General features: G+C 48.8%; 1 protein-coding gene across 1 annotated transcript; it reads left to right on the top strand.

The window, feature by feature from the left end:
- Positions 1-4,446: 4,446 nt before the first annotated feature.
- On the top strand, positions 4,447-5,468 carry LOC136509992 (NRR repressor homolog 2-like). Its single transcript, XM_066504567.1, has one exon. It carries the CDS (start codon positions 4,554-4,556, stop codon positions 5,229-5,231), a length of 678 nt encoding a protein of 225 aa, XP_066360664.1. The 5' UTR covers positions 4,447-4,553; the 3' UTR covers positions 5,232-5,468.
- Positions 5,469-17,054: the final 11,586 nt, after the last annotated feature.

Below are 17,054 nucleotides of genomic sequence, written 5' to 3'. Positions count from 1 at the left end.
AGTCCCCGGCGTCGCTGGCGATGTCCGAGCACCGAGGAGTCCTTGGCGTAGGCGGCGATGTCCGAGCACCGAGGAGTCCTTGGCGTAGGCGGCGAGGTTCGAGCACCAACGTAGCTGACGACATTTGTGTGGTGAAGTGTGCCCGCTTAGTCCTCGAGCACGAAGAATTCGAGCGCTGAGGAGTAACCGACGTAGCTGGCGATGAAGCACGAGCGACGAACAGTCTGACCAACTGGTCGGCGACGGAGTCCATGAATCGAGCGGTCCGACCAGTTGATCGGCGGGGAAGCCCGAGCACCAGGTGATTCGATCACCTGGACGATGATCCTGCAATACAAACATGTAGAACGGGTAGTACATGACGCACAAATAAATAAACCCCGGAGAAAAATCAGTAATGGTGATGAAACGACGTATGCAGTTCGGCGATCAGTTGGCGTGAAAATATATTTATGTTTAATATAAACCGCCCGAACAGTTAGTGTGTAGCTGAGTCTCTAGCCCTAGCTAGCCCATAGTCCATAATGTCGAGCGCGGAGCCTGTGCACATGTAGGAGGAATAGGCGTGACCAAGGAGCCGCTGCCGACCACCCATAACGCAGAGGGTAGACGCTCGTGCACGTGTAGGGAGGAGCCGGAGACAGGGCCATCTTTGGAGGCGTCCGAGCATCAACGTGACTGTTCGAGGGTTCGCCTTAGACTTAGCTGTATGTCATCTTTAAGATGGTATACATGAAAGAAAAACGTTTGGAGAGCAAACATAGAGAAAATAGCTCGGAGAAATATTATGGTGATATACGAAGATTAGAGAATATTTAGAAAAATATTAAAGCGTCACTTAGCTTTAGATAGAACGTCTGGTCAGCGGCGTATGTCATTATCTGGTCGGCGTTGACGAAGTTGCCCGGCGCTCGAGCTTTCCGAACTGTCATCATGGCGGCAGTCGCGGTTGTCACGGCGCCGTTCTTCGCGGCGATCATCATTGCGACGCGGCAGGTGGTCGGAGTAAGTAGTCCGGGCGACGTCGTCTTGATCGATGGAGTCGAGCAGGTCGGTGTTGTCGATCTGCCTCCCTTTGTAGCGAGGAAGCGAACGACGGGTTGTCGACGTGGCTGAAGACGATGCTTGTGTAGCCGGAGCCAGATCCAACGTGGTCGGAGCCGTAGCTGATGCTGGTGAAGCAGTGGTCGACGCAGATTGGATCCGCGCCTCCTCCGTGGTCATGGCGATGAAGTTGTCGGAGCCAGTGGTCCAGGTGATCTGGCCGACGGTGAACGTGAGGCCGTTCAGCGTAGCCATGGAACCGAGGATGATGACCATCTTGTTCGTCTGGAGAGCAGTACGCACACCCCCTACTTGGCGCGCCACTGTCGACAAAATACGGTCGACAGTCTACCTAGGGGTATGCCCAAGGTAGTAGATTATCGGCAGATAGGTGCGCAAGCTACGAACGAGATGGTGACGCAAGACAGACACGAGGTTTTATCCAGGTTCGGCCGCCGTGAAGGCGTAATACCTACGTCTTGCGTCTGATTGTATTGCTGTATGTCAATAAGATATGATAGATCCTGATGGATCCTCCCTGCTAGGGGATCTCTACCTCTCCTTATATACTCTGGAGGACGTAGGGTTACAAGTAAAGTAGCCTATTTGGTACTATACAATGTCTTGCGGTGCACGTCGAGCAGCGCCGTGCACACCTTGATATTGTGGGCTGGGCTACCTCTGATGGTGCGGCTCATGTCTTGTCTTGAGGATACCGGGGGCCATACCCCCACACAGGTTGTGGCCTGTTTACTTCTCCTTTCCTTTCGGATGAAGAAGAGGATATTTGTACACATAAGGGAGCGCACATGATTCTGTTCTGAATATCTATGGCTATGGTCTTGTTCGGTTGGCTGAAAAAATAGCTGATACTGATGTTGATATTAATTTATTGCGAAAAAAAATACTTTTATTTCACTGAAACGGTACGACGAACCGAGCCTATGCTGCCAGCCCACGGACAAAACCTTGCACGAAGCCGGTGGTGAACCTGCTACCTCACCAGCTGCTCTGTGTCTGTGTGTGCATGTGACCGACAAAGGCCGGTGGTGTGCAGGATGCCATGCCAACTGTTGCGACGACGAGAGCCGAGACTACCACAGGTGTGTGAGTGAGACTCGTGTGGCCTGACACCACCCTCGCTGGCGTCACCGCGGCGACATCAGCGCGGTAACGACTGCGCGCCGTAGGCAATGGAATTGGACTCGTCCGCCGTGCTTTTCCTACTCTGCCCCCACCACCGATCCCTGGTGACAGGCTGTGGACCTGGGGTAGCTTCGTCAGATCCGGGTAAAGGAAAGCGTGAGCAGAGACCTCGGATCTCTTGGTATACAAAGACGACCCAGCCCCCACCGTTGTCACTGACAAAGTAAACGCATTTTGGAGGACCGGCGGCGGTCCAGCTGGTCCTAGTCTTGGTTTAAAAGGTATAATTTTCCGTTACTACCTAGCATTACATTGGTCGCCCTTCTTGCTTGTTTATATATATTCTTCTTGACAGCCCATGTCAACTTATGAAAACTAAAATATATGTACTATGAGTAGTTACATTTCTTGGATTAGCTTGTCAGGGATCTCAATTTCCTCTGTCAAAAAGATGTCAACTTATGAAAACATAAATGTGTAAAGGATCAATTTCCATCACCTTGGGATTCAAACTCCCAGCCCTTGTATTTTGACATCTTTAAATGATACTTCATCCCAAAAAAATTAATTTTGGATTTGAGACAAGTCAATTTTTCTTAAGTTTTACGAAATCTATAAAAAAAATAGTATCAACATATATGTCTCCAAATAGGTTTACTATGAAAAATACATTTGATAACAAATCTAATGATATTAATTTGGTATAATAAATGTTAGCAGTTTTCCATATACATTTGATCAAAATTTAAATTATTTGATTTCTCGAAAAGTGAGAATTGCATCTCCCCTTCTTCTCGGATGGAGTAGTAGTAGTCTGGAATCAGGGACGTAGCCAGCGGTGGGCTAGAGGGGCTTCAGCCCCCCTACCCATCTTGAGCACGTGGAGTTTTCTTAAGTCCTTCCTTAAAATTTTATACATACATGTATTAGGTAGGAGGGGCTAAGGTTAAGAGAAGATAAAAAAACCTCTATTCTTTTGTTCAGCCCATCCTAAATTTTTTTCTGGCTTCGTCACTGTCTGGAATATGATCCAAACGTTATTTGCATCTACTAGTGTTGAAGTGTGTACTAGATATACTTAGGATCATTTTTGTAAGGATTTGGCTCTTCCTAAAAGGATTCCGACTCTGGCTCTTCTTGTGGAGTAGCTCTTCTGGTATTGCTAAAGCTATTTTAAAAAATGTTTAGCAAAAATGGCTTAGTAACAGTTTTGTCATAATCTGGATCAAATTTGTGAGGAGTTGGGCGAAGCTACATTTTTACAGCTCTAGCTCCTCGGTTAAAAATGGCTCCAGCCTCTTGTTTCTTGTATACTCGTTTGACGGCTAAAACCGCTTCGGAGGCTCCAAATGGGGCCTTAAAGTTATATTGGTTCTCCAGCCTAGTTTATACACAACATAGTTTCTCCATTTCACAATATATACTTGTTGGTTTATTAGTAACTTCTTCAATCAACTGTTTTCGAAAAGATTTGTTCTTATATACAAACATAGATCTACTCCTTTCCAATCTTACCCCTTATTAATTCCATTATTAACTAGTATGGGAGAGTGGGCGAGTGCTTTTAACATAAAAAATTTACGTTGTATTGAAGATTAGCTAGTGGTACAATAGTCATTTTATTTGCGTCGTCTTTAGTTATTGTGCCTAAAGCTAAAACAACGTGATCATGGAAAGTAAAGTGATAAAATGTGCTCCCTTTGTACATTTTTGTGTATCGCAGTTCATACACAAACACTCATATATACATGTATAAAGAGGGAGTACAAAGAGAGGTGGTCTCTTTGAACTTAATGTAAGGGCTATTTTTATTTGAAAAAAAAAACTCATTTTTTAAAAAAATAATTATCAACAAATTAGTCAAATTATAATAATGTTTTGTGTACAGAAGTTAAAAAATAGATTTTGTACTCAAAGTTCTTTTGCAAATGACGGTAACTTTATAGCTTAAAATTTTGTTGCAAGAAAAAATTAATAATCAATAACTTTTAGAGGCTTTAATATCTTACCGTTGGTCCAAGACTGTCTTATTATTACCACCAGTATACTGTATGTTGGTCGTTCGTCTGCGCTTAAAAAAATTGCTTTCAGAGCTAGCAGACAATTTGAAGCACGAACGAAGTGAGAACAAAAGACTGCACTGCCTCTCAATGGTCAAGGTATGAGCATGGCACACGTTTACAGCATCACGGCGGCAAGGCCTTCTATTTAAAGAAGCAGCCAGCAGCCGGCAGCCGGCAGCCAGAAGCAGGCCTTCAACGTCCACGTCCTTCTCCATTGCCTTTCCATCCCTTCTACTCTTGTCTCCCTCGTGTCTCGATCTCTCACGCATCAACTCTCCAGGCAAAATATCCTGAGGCGCGATGGATGCAACGCCAGGGAGCAAGAAGGCCCCGCCGGCCGCCGCCGCTACCGCGGTCCCGTCGTCAGCTCCGCAGCAGGCGGCGGAGCAGTCGTCGTCGCCCGAGTACGACGCCGCCGCCGTCGCTGGCGTGAAGGCGAGCGGCGGAGGCGAGGACGACGACGAGCTGGTGGAGAGGTTCTACGCGCTGCTGGACAACATCCGCGCCATGAGGGGCATGGTCAGCACTGGCGGCAGCGGCACGACCATGGGGAGGAAGCGGGCGCGGGACGCCGAGCCGCCGTGGCGGCCGGCGTTCCGGATGGAGGACTTCGAGCTGGAGGAGGTCGACTCCGACTCCGTGGGGTGCGCCGGCGAGAAGAAGAAGAGGAGGGAGAGCAGTGCGAGGCGGCCGGCCGACCACGAGGAGCAGGAAGAGGGCGAGGTCGTGGAGGCCACTAAGGGCCCCTTTGGTAGGGATTCTACACCAGCTCCTGGAGCTGTTTTTTGGCTCCCGCTGCCAAAGGGGTACAGGCCGGGGTGCTCCCACGAAGAATCCCCGTATTTTGCGCTCTCACAGACGAGTGAGGTCTATCGGAGCAAAAAAAAAAAAACGAGCTTCCACCGGCTCCTGTGCAGGGGCAGCCGCAGTCGCTCGGGAGTGTTGGCCGTTGACTACAGGAATCAGAGTACACAGTAGATGGTTCAATTTGCACGTCTTTCACATTTATGATGATGGTATGATGCCTAACTGTGTATTAGGAGCTGTGTCATGTGCTCTCTTTAACTCTGTCACGTGCATAATTATGATTTTGTGATGTACTACTACTCACTAGTAGCAGCCTGTTGCCTGTGTAGTTTGTATTTTTCCTGTAAAGTAGTACAACTTAGAAGAAAAAAGATCGAAGTTGTATTACAATTTACAGGAAATAATCACTTTAAGCGTAAATATGACCGCCAATTCAAAAGAAAATCCCTCGATCGTAGCAGCATGTTGTACGTGTACTCAGCTTACTCCATTCCTTCCAAGTTGAAGTTCATTTTAGTTTTATCCCAAGTTATGTTTCCTAAACTCAGCACTGGATGGTCTCCTATATTTACTATAGAAATCAACACTATTACTCTTATGCCCCGTTTGGATCCTTAGAATCGAAATTCATTCTAATAATTATAACTTAGACACATATTAGTTAAGTTAATATAATTGTATGCAGAATATATTTGTACACTACTGTCGGCCATGCGAGGGAGATACTTATATGCTGTATTTCAGTTGTAGGGAAAGCGAGCCGAAGAGTAAAAACATAGCATGATGATATCTAGAATCAATTTCCATCTCCCACTCTATGAATTTAAGATACGCTTACATCTGAACTTTGTTTGGAAAGTTGTGGAATGTCAAATTTTAAGCCAAATAGCCCACTCCATTAAGTAGATTTTAATCCCTTCATCAAAATGGAAGGATACAAACGACCAATGATAGATGAAGTCAATTCGTAGAGAGTTGCCTTCGGTGGTTTATTTCATCAATCTCAAATCCACTATTCTAGTCTCGAATGTGCTCGTAGCTCATAAAGGTAGAATGTATATGTGCATATTTATAGTGGCGAGTGTCTGAGCGTTAGCACCTGTGTGGTATTCGAGAAAGAACAAGGCCTCATGGAATCTATTTATAGAAACTATATATACAAAACAAGAGAGATAAAACTCGAAGACCTCACTAAAATAAAAGGCAAAAGAATAAGGACCTTTTTGAAACTTGTGTTAATTCATGTGGGATGGGATTATGGGATGGTTCCAGCCTAGCTTTTTGGATAAGATCTTGTCTTGCATTTAGCCGTTGAGAGGTATCGGATCATCTCTGTTTTGTGTTAAGTTTAGGGACACAAAAAGTGAAATCATTCACATAATATGTGGAGCCCACTCCTTACCATCTTTTTCTTTTCCCCTTGGCTCCGCGCCAGCAGCCGGTGCACACTCCTCTGCTCTTGTCTGTGTGCTGTGCCTGCAACCAACCCTCCACTCCTACATGCTGAACCTTCCAGGCCCATTTGCCGCGCACTGGACCTGCCTTGCCCACGCACTCGTACGCTGGAAGTCGCCTACCCCATGTTCGCCCGCTGCACTCTTGCAGTGCATGTGCCCTTGCCCTATACTTGGCCATATGGCCCGAGGCCCATTGGCCCGGCCCACGGCACGATGTTTTGGCCCGGCCCAGGCACGGCATGGCCCGGTGGCTGGCGGGACCAGGCTGCCCCGGCCCGACCCTTGGGCCGTGCCTAGGCCTCACTTTTGCCACGGCGTGCCGGCCTGGCCTGGCCCGACACTTTGCAGGCCTGAAAATGGCTTCACAGTATATATATGTTGAGCTGAAACCCTAACTCTCTCCGTCTCCCTCAGGCGCCGCGCCCTCCAACCCTCTATCTCCGTCTCCCTCGGGCGCCGCTCCATCTCTCTCGCTCTCTCTCCCTCCCCCTCAGGCGCAACTCCATCCCTCTAGCTCTCCCTCACCCCGAGCACAACCGAGCGGCCACGGCCACGGCCAGGGCGCGCTCCATCCCTCTCCCTCTCCCCCAGGCGGCCACGGCGGCGCAAGAGGCGCGCATGGAGGCCAGGGCTGGCTCGGCGCATGGAGACCATGACGGCGCAGGGCGGGCTCGCGCGGGTCGTGGGCACGCGGATCCGTGCAGCAGCATCTCCTGCACCTTCCTCGGCAGCGGATCCAGCGCCACCACCTCCATGCCGGCGACCGCACGCATCGTCATCAACTCCGGTAGCAGATCAGACAGGAGCAACTCCTCCCCCATGCAGATCCGACGGGCTCCCTCCTCCCTCCCTCTCCCTCGGTGGATCTGGCGACCCGGTGGAGCTGGCAACCCCAGCAGCGGCCGGCCTCGGGCGGATCTGGCAGGCTCCCTCCCCCGTCTACGATGACCGATGGCGATGATCCCCCTGTGTAGCGCTGCCTGCGACGCTGGGCCAGTTAGGCCATCGGGCCGGCACAGCACAACACGAGGCCTTTTAGGGCCATGCATGGGCCGTTAGTGCAGCCCGTGGGCCGGCACGGCACGACCCGATGCACCTGACGGGCCGTGCCAGCCCGATGACCTCCGGGCCGTGCCAGCCCGATGACCTCCGGGCCGTGCCGAGCATGGGCCCGTGCCGGGTCGGGCCGGGCAGCCCGAATGGCCATCTATACCTTGCCCTCTCCATCACGTCTTGTTCTGGAGGGATGACGTCATTCAGCATCTGGAGAAATATATTCCCCTCCATCACTACCAGAGTCGGCTTCTTTGCCGAGTGCCTGAGGCACTCGGCAAAAGCCGATATACACTTGGCAAAGCCTTTGCTGAGTGTTACACTCGACAAAGGGCGCTCGGTAAACGGTTTATCGGCAAAGACCTCTTTGTCGAGTGCACTTTATCGGGCACTCGGCAAAGGCTTTGCCGAGTGCCAATCCAACACTTGGCAAAGAAAAGTGGCTATGACGGCGAGCACCACCGTGACGGCGGCTTTGCCGAGTGTCAAGGTCAAGCACTTGGCAAAGGTACCCGCTTTGCCGAGCACCGTTGACTTAGACACTCGGCAAAGGTGGCCACTTTGTCGAGTGTCGTCGATAAGACACTCGGTAAAGTGGCGACCTTTACCGAGTGCCTGGCCCGTGGCACTCGGCAAATCTGTTATGTTTGCTGAGTGCAATGGCCATTGCACTCAGCAAAGCATGTTCCCAGGTAGTTCCCAGATGGTCACTTTGTCGAGTGTCATGGCCATTGCACTCGGCAAAGTGACTGAAAACAACCTTTTTTTATTTGTTTTTACATCCCATCCAAACAAACAAAAGATATATATAACAAACATCACCAACATCACATATATATCATCAACATCACATATATATCACCAACACCACATATATATCACAAACATCACATATATATCACAAACGTCACATGTCTCACAATATATCACAAATAAGTTCACAAGCAATCCAAGTGCTCCATCATCGTCAACCACAATTGCAAATTGAAGTATCATTAACCACCACAAGTATCATCATTGATTTGGTGAAGGATTCGCTAAAGCATGAGGATCGTTCGATGCCACCGATTGGTTCTGCACAAAGGAGAAGACATTGCATGTGTGAGACAAGATAAATATATACCATACATGATTAAAACTTTCATACTCCACTATGTTTGACTGTAAGCATGAACATACAAACTAAAACATTTATACTCACAGGAGTAGAATAGTGAGGAGGTGGAGGTGGAGCGAATAGCGAAGGTGGTGGAGCTACACCCGTAGTGGCGCCAAGACTTTGCATGTACTGAAGAATCTCCGCCATCCTCCGCTGCTCGGCCTCCCGCTCGGCCTCCACCCTCTCCATCTTCACCAACATCTGCTCCCGTATCCTCCTCTCTTGTTCCAGCTGGGCCTACAATATATTCACCCCAATGTTACAATAATGCAAAGGAAAGGTATGAAAAAACCAATGAATGACGAATAAACCAGGAATAACCTCGAGTGCCTCCACCTGGTGGTGTGAAGTGTCCTGTAGAGGTCGTATGGCCGGGCACCTGCTCGTGCTGCTTGCTTGAATCTGAGAGAGACTGGGAGTAGCGGCTGAGTCGATTGCGCCGTCGCCAATCTAGTACCGCCCATGCTTCTTGCCTCCTCCCACCCTCATGACGACTTCTCCATCAAGGTCCTCGGTGCTTGGATCGTACTCTGACCCATGGACCTCCCTTGCCATCGATGTGTACTCACTGAGGCGGTTGTGGACGGTCGCATTGCTGTACGCCTCGGGCCCATTCTCTGGGTTGTAGTCGATGTCGGACGTCGCTTTGCCCTTGTGGGCCATAGCAAATGCCTTGAAGATGGAGCAAGGCTGGCCACCATGTGACGCCGACTGCGAGAAAAAATGCAAGATGATTAGAAATCATGCAGAATTGAACGTTAGAATAAATAAATGAATTTGCGTACCCATGTTTCTGCGTATCCGCTAAGGCTGCAGCTGTCTTGATGGTGTGCTACACCTGGCATCATCAAACGCCGCTCCCGGCACAAGTTGTGCGTCTCCTCTCACTCACGTGAGCACCGCCTGTCCACCATCTGTTCCCAGCACTAGGGATGCGCGGCGCACCAATAAGGAATCATCTACAGGCCATCAAGTATATGACATATCAGAAGATGAAATTAAGCCTACTTAATCTCAAAAGGAATCAGTATTAATGTTCTGTATTTACCTGCAGGTACTGGTCCTGGATCAGCGTCATAGATCTTGCGTCCCTTTTGGTGACCTTTGTTCCAAGGACGGTCCCGTGGTTTACGACGGTCTGGATACGCGCCTCGTAATGCATGTCCACGATGAGTTTTTTGCAGCATTTGATAGCCACCGCATCCACCCTGGCCTCATGTCCGTCCTGACATCTAAAGAAATCCTGCATACAAACACGATGTATCCATTCATTATTTCAAGAATGTATTGAGCAATGTAGTGCGAGGAAGACTTACCCATAGCTCTTGCTTCACCCACCGTCTTATTGTTGAATACCCTACGGGCCCGATCTGCAGCATCGGGGGCGGCGGCGTAGTGGTCAAACGAGTAGGCCGGCCTCGTCACTCTGGCGTACTCAACCAGGCCAGGGAAGTGCTCCTTGCACAGAAGACTAAGGATGACATTGACTTGGCGTGTGTGACCACCTCCACTCGCCACAATCGTCCAGTTCCTATCCAAGTGATTAAGAAAAAATATTAATTTCTATTTTGATTTTTCAACATATCATATAAAGTAGTCATAACATATAAAGTTACTTACTTTTCTCCCTCGGATCGAATCAGCGGGCGTCTCTCACGAGGTATCGGTCGCTGAGGGAGGCCGACTTTGGTTTGCAAGCATCGTACATGACAACTTGCGCGAAACGTCCACAATTTTTATCACAGCCTCCACATATGATATCATGATATCTTGATAAGTTTCATGATTTTTGGACTTCATTTGCTTTTTATAGAATTTAAAAACAACTCGGCCGCAAGTTCGTGGTCATGTTTCATGAACAAGATGTTCAAAATTGGTGGTCTGTTCCTGGATACGGCCTCACATTATACTAAATAACATGAATATCATTTTTCCATTTATTTTTTTTCATTATTCGAATGACTAGCAGTTATAATTTGAATTATCCAAGAAAATTCAATTAAATGAAATAAATTAAAGAAATATAGAAAAAGTCCGAGAAATGTGCCACATTGGAACATGGAGTACCAGGTATTGTCTGAGGACTGCAGAAAAAGTTTGGAGGTCAAAAGTGAAAAAAATATGGTTTATCGAGTGCCAAAAAATAACACTCGGCAAAGGAACCTCATTGCCGAGTGTCAGGAGAAGACACTCGGCAAAGGATTAACGGCGACTGCCGGTCGTTAACGGCGGTGGCCCTTTGCCGAGTGTTATTGTTTGACACTCGGCAAACCTGGTCTTTGCCGAGTGTTCGGCACTCGGCAAACCATCTTTTTGCCGAGTGCCATTTGTTTGCCGAGTGCTTTCTCTCTGGCACTCGGCAAACAACCTCTTTTCCAAGTGCTCGATAAAAAACACTCGGCAAAGTCTGGGACACTCGACAAAAAAGCCGTCTTCGGTAGTGCATGAACAATCTCTGTTTAGACATTGTGGTTGGTAGTTTATTTACTCGTATTTTCGGCTAGTTATATTTTCACTGATGGATAGGGATGAAAACGGATGGGATACGGACGGATATCACCGATATTACATTTGTTTTCACATTTCTGTCCGGATTCGGATTCGAATACGGATAGTGTCAACTATGTCGGATATGATACGATTGGATATCGACATCATAAATATGAGATTTGAGTATTCTGATACGGATACGGTATCGGATGTTGGATATCCGGACTCAGATACGGACAGATCTCAACCCCTCTAAACGGATTCGGTTTCGAATACGGTCGGAAAATATCCGTACCGTTTTCATCCCTACTGATGGACAACATATCTTTTGACAGTAAAGATGCAGTGGTGACTACACTAATGTAAATGTATATTGGCCTAGTCCCTTAAAAGCATTAATGGAAAAGATGGGTTGCGCGTGTGCGTGCATTTATATATGTGAATACCCATATATGTACATGAGCATCTGCATCGCCTACACCATGTTAGAAAGAAAAAGAAAAAAAAGTCTAAAGAGAAGACTTTGAAAACGGTGGTTGATGATGGTGTGTGGATATAAAAAGAAGATTATGAAATATAATATGATGGGGATTGTACACTAGTCTTGTCTTGTCTAATAGACATAGTGCCCGATGATCTTGACTTATTGAGTCGTTTTAAAACAATTTATGAGAGACAATTTGCATTAAGGGTTATTTTTAAGTTGTTTCACACTAATTTCACTATTCTTTAATCTGTGCTCAGAATAAAAGAAAATCTTGAGTTTCTTGGCAACAATATAGTTGTTAAGATGTCTTACAATTCTATTTAATATAATATAAGATTTTACGATTGTTGTAGTCACACCATGATTGATGATCCCATCATCAGACTTTTGGCATGATATTTAAGACCGTGATTGTAATAACTTTGGCAACAACTCGTAGGATGGTGCACAAGCAATATTATAGTCCTAAATTTTAGCTCATGAGAAAGGAGTTTTGAGAAACATCGTTATTTTTCTCTTAGTTCCATTTATCTCATCACGTCATTAGAATTCATGCATGGTATTGTCTAAGACGGCTTATAAAACCGGTGAGGTATACCAAATTACCAATAGACTACGCCCGTCATGAAAATATGTCCTTTAGGATAAGATTTGTTAACCCTTAAAAACTACAAACATCAATAGCTTTTAATCATTTTTAGTTCTAAACATGTAAGATGTGTGTAAATTTAACCTCAAATTTGGAGGATTTTGAGAACACATTGTGTCGGGTTCATGAACCCGGGGTCCCCAATGGAACCGCTTCCCTGCAAAAACTCGGCCCAGCAGACGGCGTAGCGACAACGCGCGTCTCCCGGGCCGGTCCAGATACATAATGACAGGCCAGGACAACGATCCGATCCCTGACCGGAAGGCCTGGCCAATGTGGGACCATAGTCCGACTCCGACCTCTTTTTCCGACCGGGGATACGCCGGACCTCTACTCATGGCTCTTCTTCGACCGGCACGATCGAGGCCGACTAGGAACGACCGATCGGGGACGCCCGCTCGGTGAAGGCCTAGGGATCAGGCGGAGCAGATAAGGTAAGGCACTCAAGTCAACCGTAATACCGAGGACCATACTCTGGCATGCCCTGCGACCTACAGGACAGTGCCACCAGGGCATGCTACACGGGCACTATGCAACCTTCCAGATGTGTCAGAGCACAAACAGTACTGTGGGCACCAACGTTTGCCATACCAGGCGAGCACGATAGAGCCTGCCACATGCGTCTGGACATAAACAGTATTATGGGTGCCGATGACCGTCTCGTACCCGATAGTGTGGGCAACAAGACTAGGTAGCACACGTATTCATTCTTCCTTTCTCTGACTTGTAAGGCCATCCCCTTTGACTATAAAAGGGGATGAGCTCTCTCCTAAAAAGCTCTCTGGCTCTCGAAAGAAAAAAAAGAAGCTAGACGATTCGAGGACTCGATGACCTGAGGACTCGAATAGCTTAATAGCTCTAGAACTCTAAAGCTACACAGAGCATGCACTCCAATACTTAGCGCACGTTAGAGCACCCATCACTATCTCCCTTCGATTCAGAGTCCGACCAGGCCTTTAACACCCCCCTTCTCATTCCTACTTGTTTGTAACCCCATAGCAAACTTCGAGCACCTGGGCTCAGGAATAAACTCACCGACCGACTAAAACCGGACATAGGGCACATTGCCTGAACCAGTATAAATCCTGTGTCATTGAGTTCTAGGCCACATCCGATCACAACGCATGGTAAAACTACAAATATTTACTTGTGGTCACTTTTTGCACCGACAGTTGGCGCCGTCCATGGGGAAGACGTCGTGCGTTCACGCTTTTGGTCATCGGATGGCCCACCTTTCCACCATCTCCATCATGGCGGGCTCGAGCGATACAATTCGCTTTGGCTCGCTGGAATTTCCAGCGCTCCCACCTATTGGGGTGTGGGTTCCTTCTGTCTTCTAGCCGCTCTAGACTTTCCTCTTTGGGAGTCTGGATTTCATCGCCGACCGGCTCGGCGTACTATGCCTCCACGAGGAGGCGTTCATCTCAGTGTCCACTGGAGGAGGAGCGCTCTCCACCGGCCCCAGGCCACTCGACGACCCCAACATCGAGACACTCTCGCTTCGCCTCGAGCCCATGATGGGATCAAACCCCACGGTGAGTGATGTACATTTTGTTCTTTACTCACTATTTAATACCTTCTCCCGACTCTCCGGAAGGACCCCGTTGTCCCCACCGCGACCGTCGTGCGATCGGTTCCCCTATGGCTTCGCGTCCCCTAGGGACGTGTGCACGTGGGTGATCTAAAGGATGGTGACGCCGCCCCTCTCACATCCGAGTTCGTGGGGATGGCAGGCTTTGCTCCCGCCTCCTTTCATGACCTCATCGATGATGAGGTCAAAAGCGATGGCTCCAGCATCGGCGACGTCGTGGCACCTGGCCACCCTCTGTCTTGGGAGTGCGCTATGGCGGACGCCCTGGGACAGCCACCGCTGGTAGCGGAGTCTCTACAGACTCACACCCCTCTAGACCCTCATGCAAAGGCCCTCGTGCGTGCGTAGGAGCACGGCGAGGAGTTACGACAAATGCGGTAGAGTTAGCCACCACCTGCGCTGGCGCGCTCGGCGCAGCACGCTGCGCCATATGCACGTCACCCGGTGAGCGGCGCTTGGGGCCACGCCAGTTATGTATAGTGTAACATCCTAGACGGAGGGAATGATCCCCCTCAGTTTGCTCGAGCTAGCCAGAACATCGCTACTATGGCGATGCTTCTCCGTGGCCTCCCCGAGCCTGCTGACCCCTAGGAATAGGCAATCCAACAGAACCTCCAGGCGCTGGTGGAGACCACCGCCATTCAACAGGCGGAGAGCTCCACGTCGCGACATCGGCTCATGGCCTCTTGCCCCACTAGGGGACTAGGGCCGCACCAGTCGAATTGCTCCATCCACTTGCCACTATAGTTGCCTGGTGTGGGGTAGGAAGCCATGGCTGCACCACAGCCCGATGCAGTCCCCGCTCCACACCGACCACCTATGCATGAATGGCTCAGGCCAAACCATGACACTCGCAGCGTCATCAACAATTGATGCCATGCCCGGCATGATGATGACGTCCATCGAGTGGCGGCGAGAGCAGGCGGCATGGGCCCCACCCTAACCATCAAGGGATGCGGGGACACGCACCCCAGGCATGGCGGCCGACCGAATGACCGAAGCCCTAGCCTGGATGGCCCAGGTCCATGGGCCTTCGATCATCGCATCCAGAGAGCGTCGTTCCCACAGCACATCCGACCACCCACCAACATCGCTAGATACACCGGGGAGACCAACCCCGGTATATGGCTCAAAGACTTTTGGCTCGCCTGTCGAGCCAAAGGAGTGGATGATGACCACTTCATCATCTAGTATCTCCCCATCTGCGTGGGGGAGCATGTTCGAGCATGGCTCGAATTCCTTCAGCCCAACAGCATCCACGACTAGGCTGATCTCAAGAGGGTCTTCGTCGGCAATTTCCAGGGGACATATGTCTATCCTGGGAATTCCTGGGACCTTAAGAGCTGCCAATAGTAGCCTAACGAGTCCCAACGGGATTACATCTGCAGGTTCTCAAAGCGGTGCAACTCCCTTCCTGATGTCATCGACGTGGACGTCATCAGGGTGTTCCTCTCTATGACAACCTGTGAGTCCTTGACCCACAAGCTTGGCTATGTGAAGTCCCAGACTACCCATGACCTGCTCGACATCACCACGAAGCACGCCTCCAGCGAGGAGGCGGTCGGGACAGGGGCAAAGCCAAGCACGAGGACCAAGGCGAAGGCCCCTCCACACAAAGGGGCAAGAAGAACAAGATGGATTGGCACCGACCGACCAACCTAGCCTTGGTCACCATAACCGATCATGCAGGCAAGTAGCCCCAGCAGGGCCAGCCCGACCACTTCGACAAGCTCAGGAAGAGTCCATGCACCAACCACGCCTATCCCATCAAGCACCTGTACAAGGACTATGAGCTCCTCAAGTGCTTTCTACGGTAGACCGACAAGCCAAAGTGTAGGGAACCGTGATGCCTAAGAGGGGGGAGGGGAATTAGGCAACTTGAAATTCTAACTCTAAACTATGGCATCTTTTTCTTACCCTAGCAAAACCTATGCAATAGATAAACTATCCAAATGTGCAACTATGGTTTCGCTAGTGTGTTGCTATCTCTACCACAAAAGGAGTAATACAATCAATGTAAATGCGGAAGCTAAAGAGCAAGGTAGAGATATGCAAACTCCCATCGATGACTATAATATTTTTACCGAGGTATCGAGAAGCACGCAAGCTTCCCCCTAATCCTCATTGGAGCCCCTCGCATGGAATCCCTCGCAAGGGCCAAGCTCCCAAATGAATCACTATGCTAATCACCTAATGAATCACTAAGCACTATGCAAGTGGAGATCACTCAAATGGTGTATCAATACCTTTGATATGTTTCCTTAGCTCCACACACTTCAAATGGCCGGTTAGGGGGTCTATTTATAAGCCCCACTGAGAAAGTAGCCGTTGGGGATGAAATCCCGCTTTTCTGCTACTGACCGAACGCTGATCATGTCCTGACAAGACGCGTCCAGTCGTCCCGACTGTTAGAGCCGCGATCAACTAATCAGACGCTGCCAGCATCCGATCAAATCCCACCAGACGCGTCCGGTCACAATTTCACTGCTCTAGAACCTCTCTATACTCGATCGGACGTTGTTGTCTTGCGTCTGGTCAATGTTTCTATTCAGTGTCCGGTCGCTGCTGCTGCCGAGCCTCTTGATCAGAGCGTCCGGTCACTGTGCTACCAGCGTCCGGTCACCTCTGTGAGCTCGTTTCTTTGTGATCTTGCGTCCAGCTTGGTTCCAATCTTTGTGCTTGGACTTTGCTTGATATCTTGGGTCTTCTTTTGTGCTTCTAAGGTCTTGCTTAAGGTGTTGATCATCGGATCATCACGTCGCCTTCGTCCAAGTCACGTCTTGCAACCTATTGAACTACAAAACAAACACTTGTAAATTCATTAATCCAATTTGGTTGTGTTGGTCATCAAACACCAAAATCCAAAGTAAATGGGCCTAGGGTCCATTTTCCTTACAATCTCCCCCTTTTTGGTGATTGATGACAACATGACCAAAGCAAGTAAATAATAAAAATTTGGAATTTAAAAACTATCTACTTGCTAGGATGCAATGCAAGGGGCAAGGTTATATGATGCTAAAAGATACTACTTTTAAGACTAAAAGATACTACATAAAAACTTATCTTGCCCTTGCAAATGTCCCCATGTGGCATTATGGATTTAAGCCT

The sequence above is a fragment of the Miscanthus floridulus genome, chromosome 16 (assembly GCF_019320115.1).
Source record: "Miscanthus floridulus cultivar M001 chromosome 16, ASM1932011v1, whole genome shotgun sequence".
In the NCBI taxonomy this organism is placed as follows: domain Eukaryota; kingdom Viridiplantae; phylum Streptophyta; class Magnoliopsida; order Poales; family Poaceae; genus Miscanthus; species Miscanthus floridulus.
Note: the sequence above shows the minus strand (reverse complement) of the source record. Positions and strands in the feature narration are given on the sequence as shown.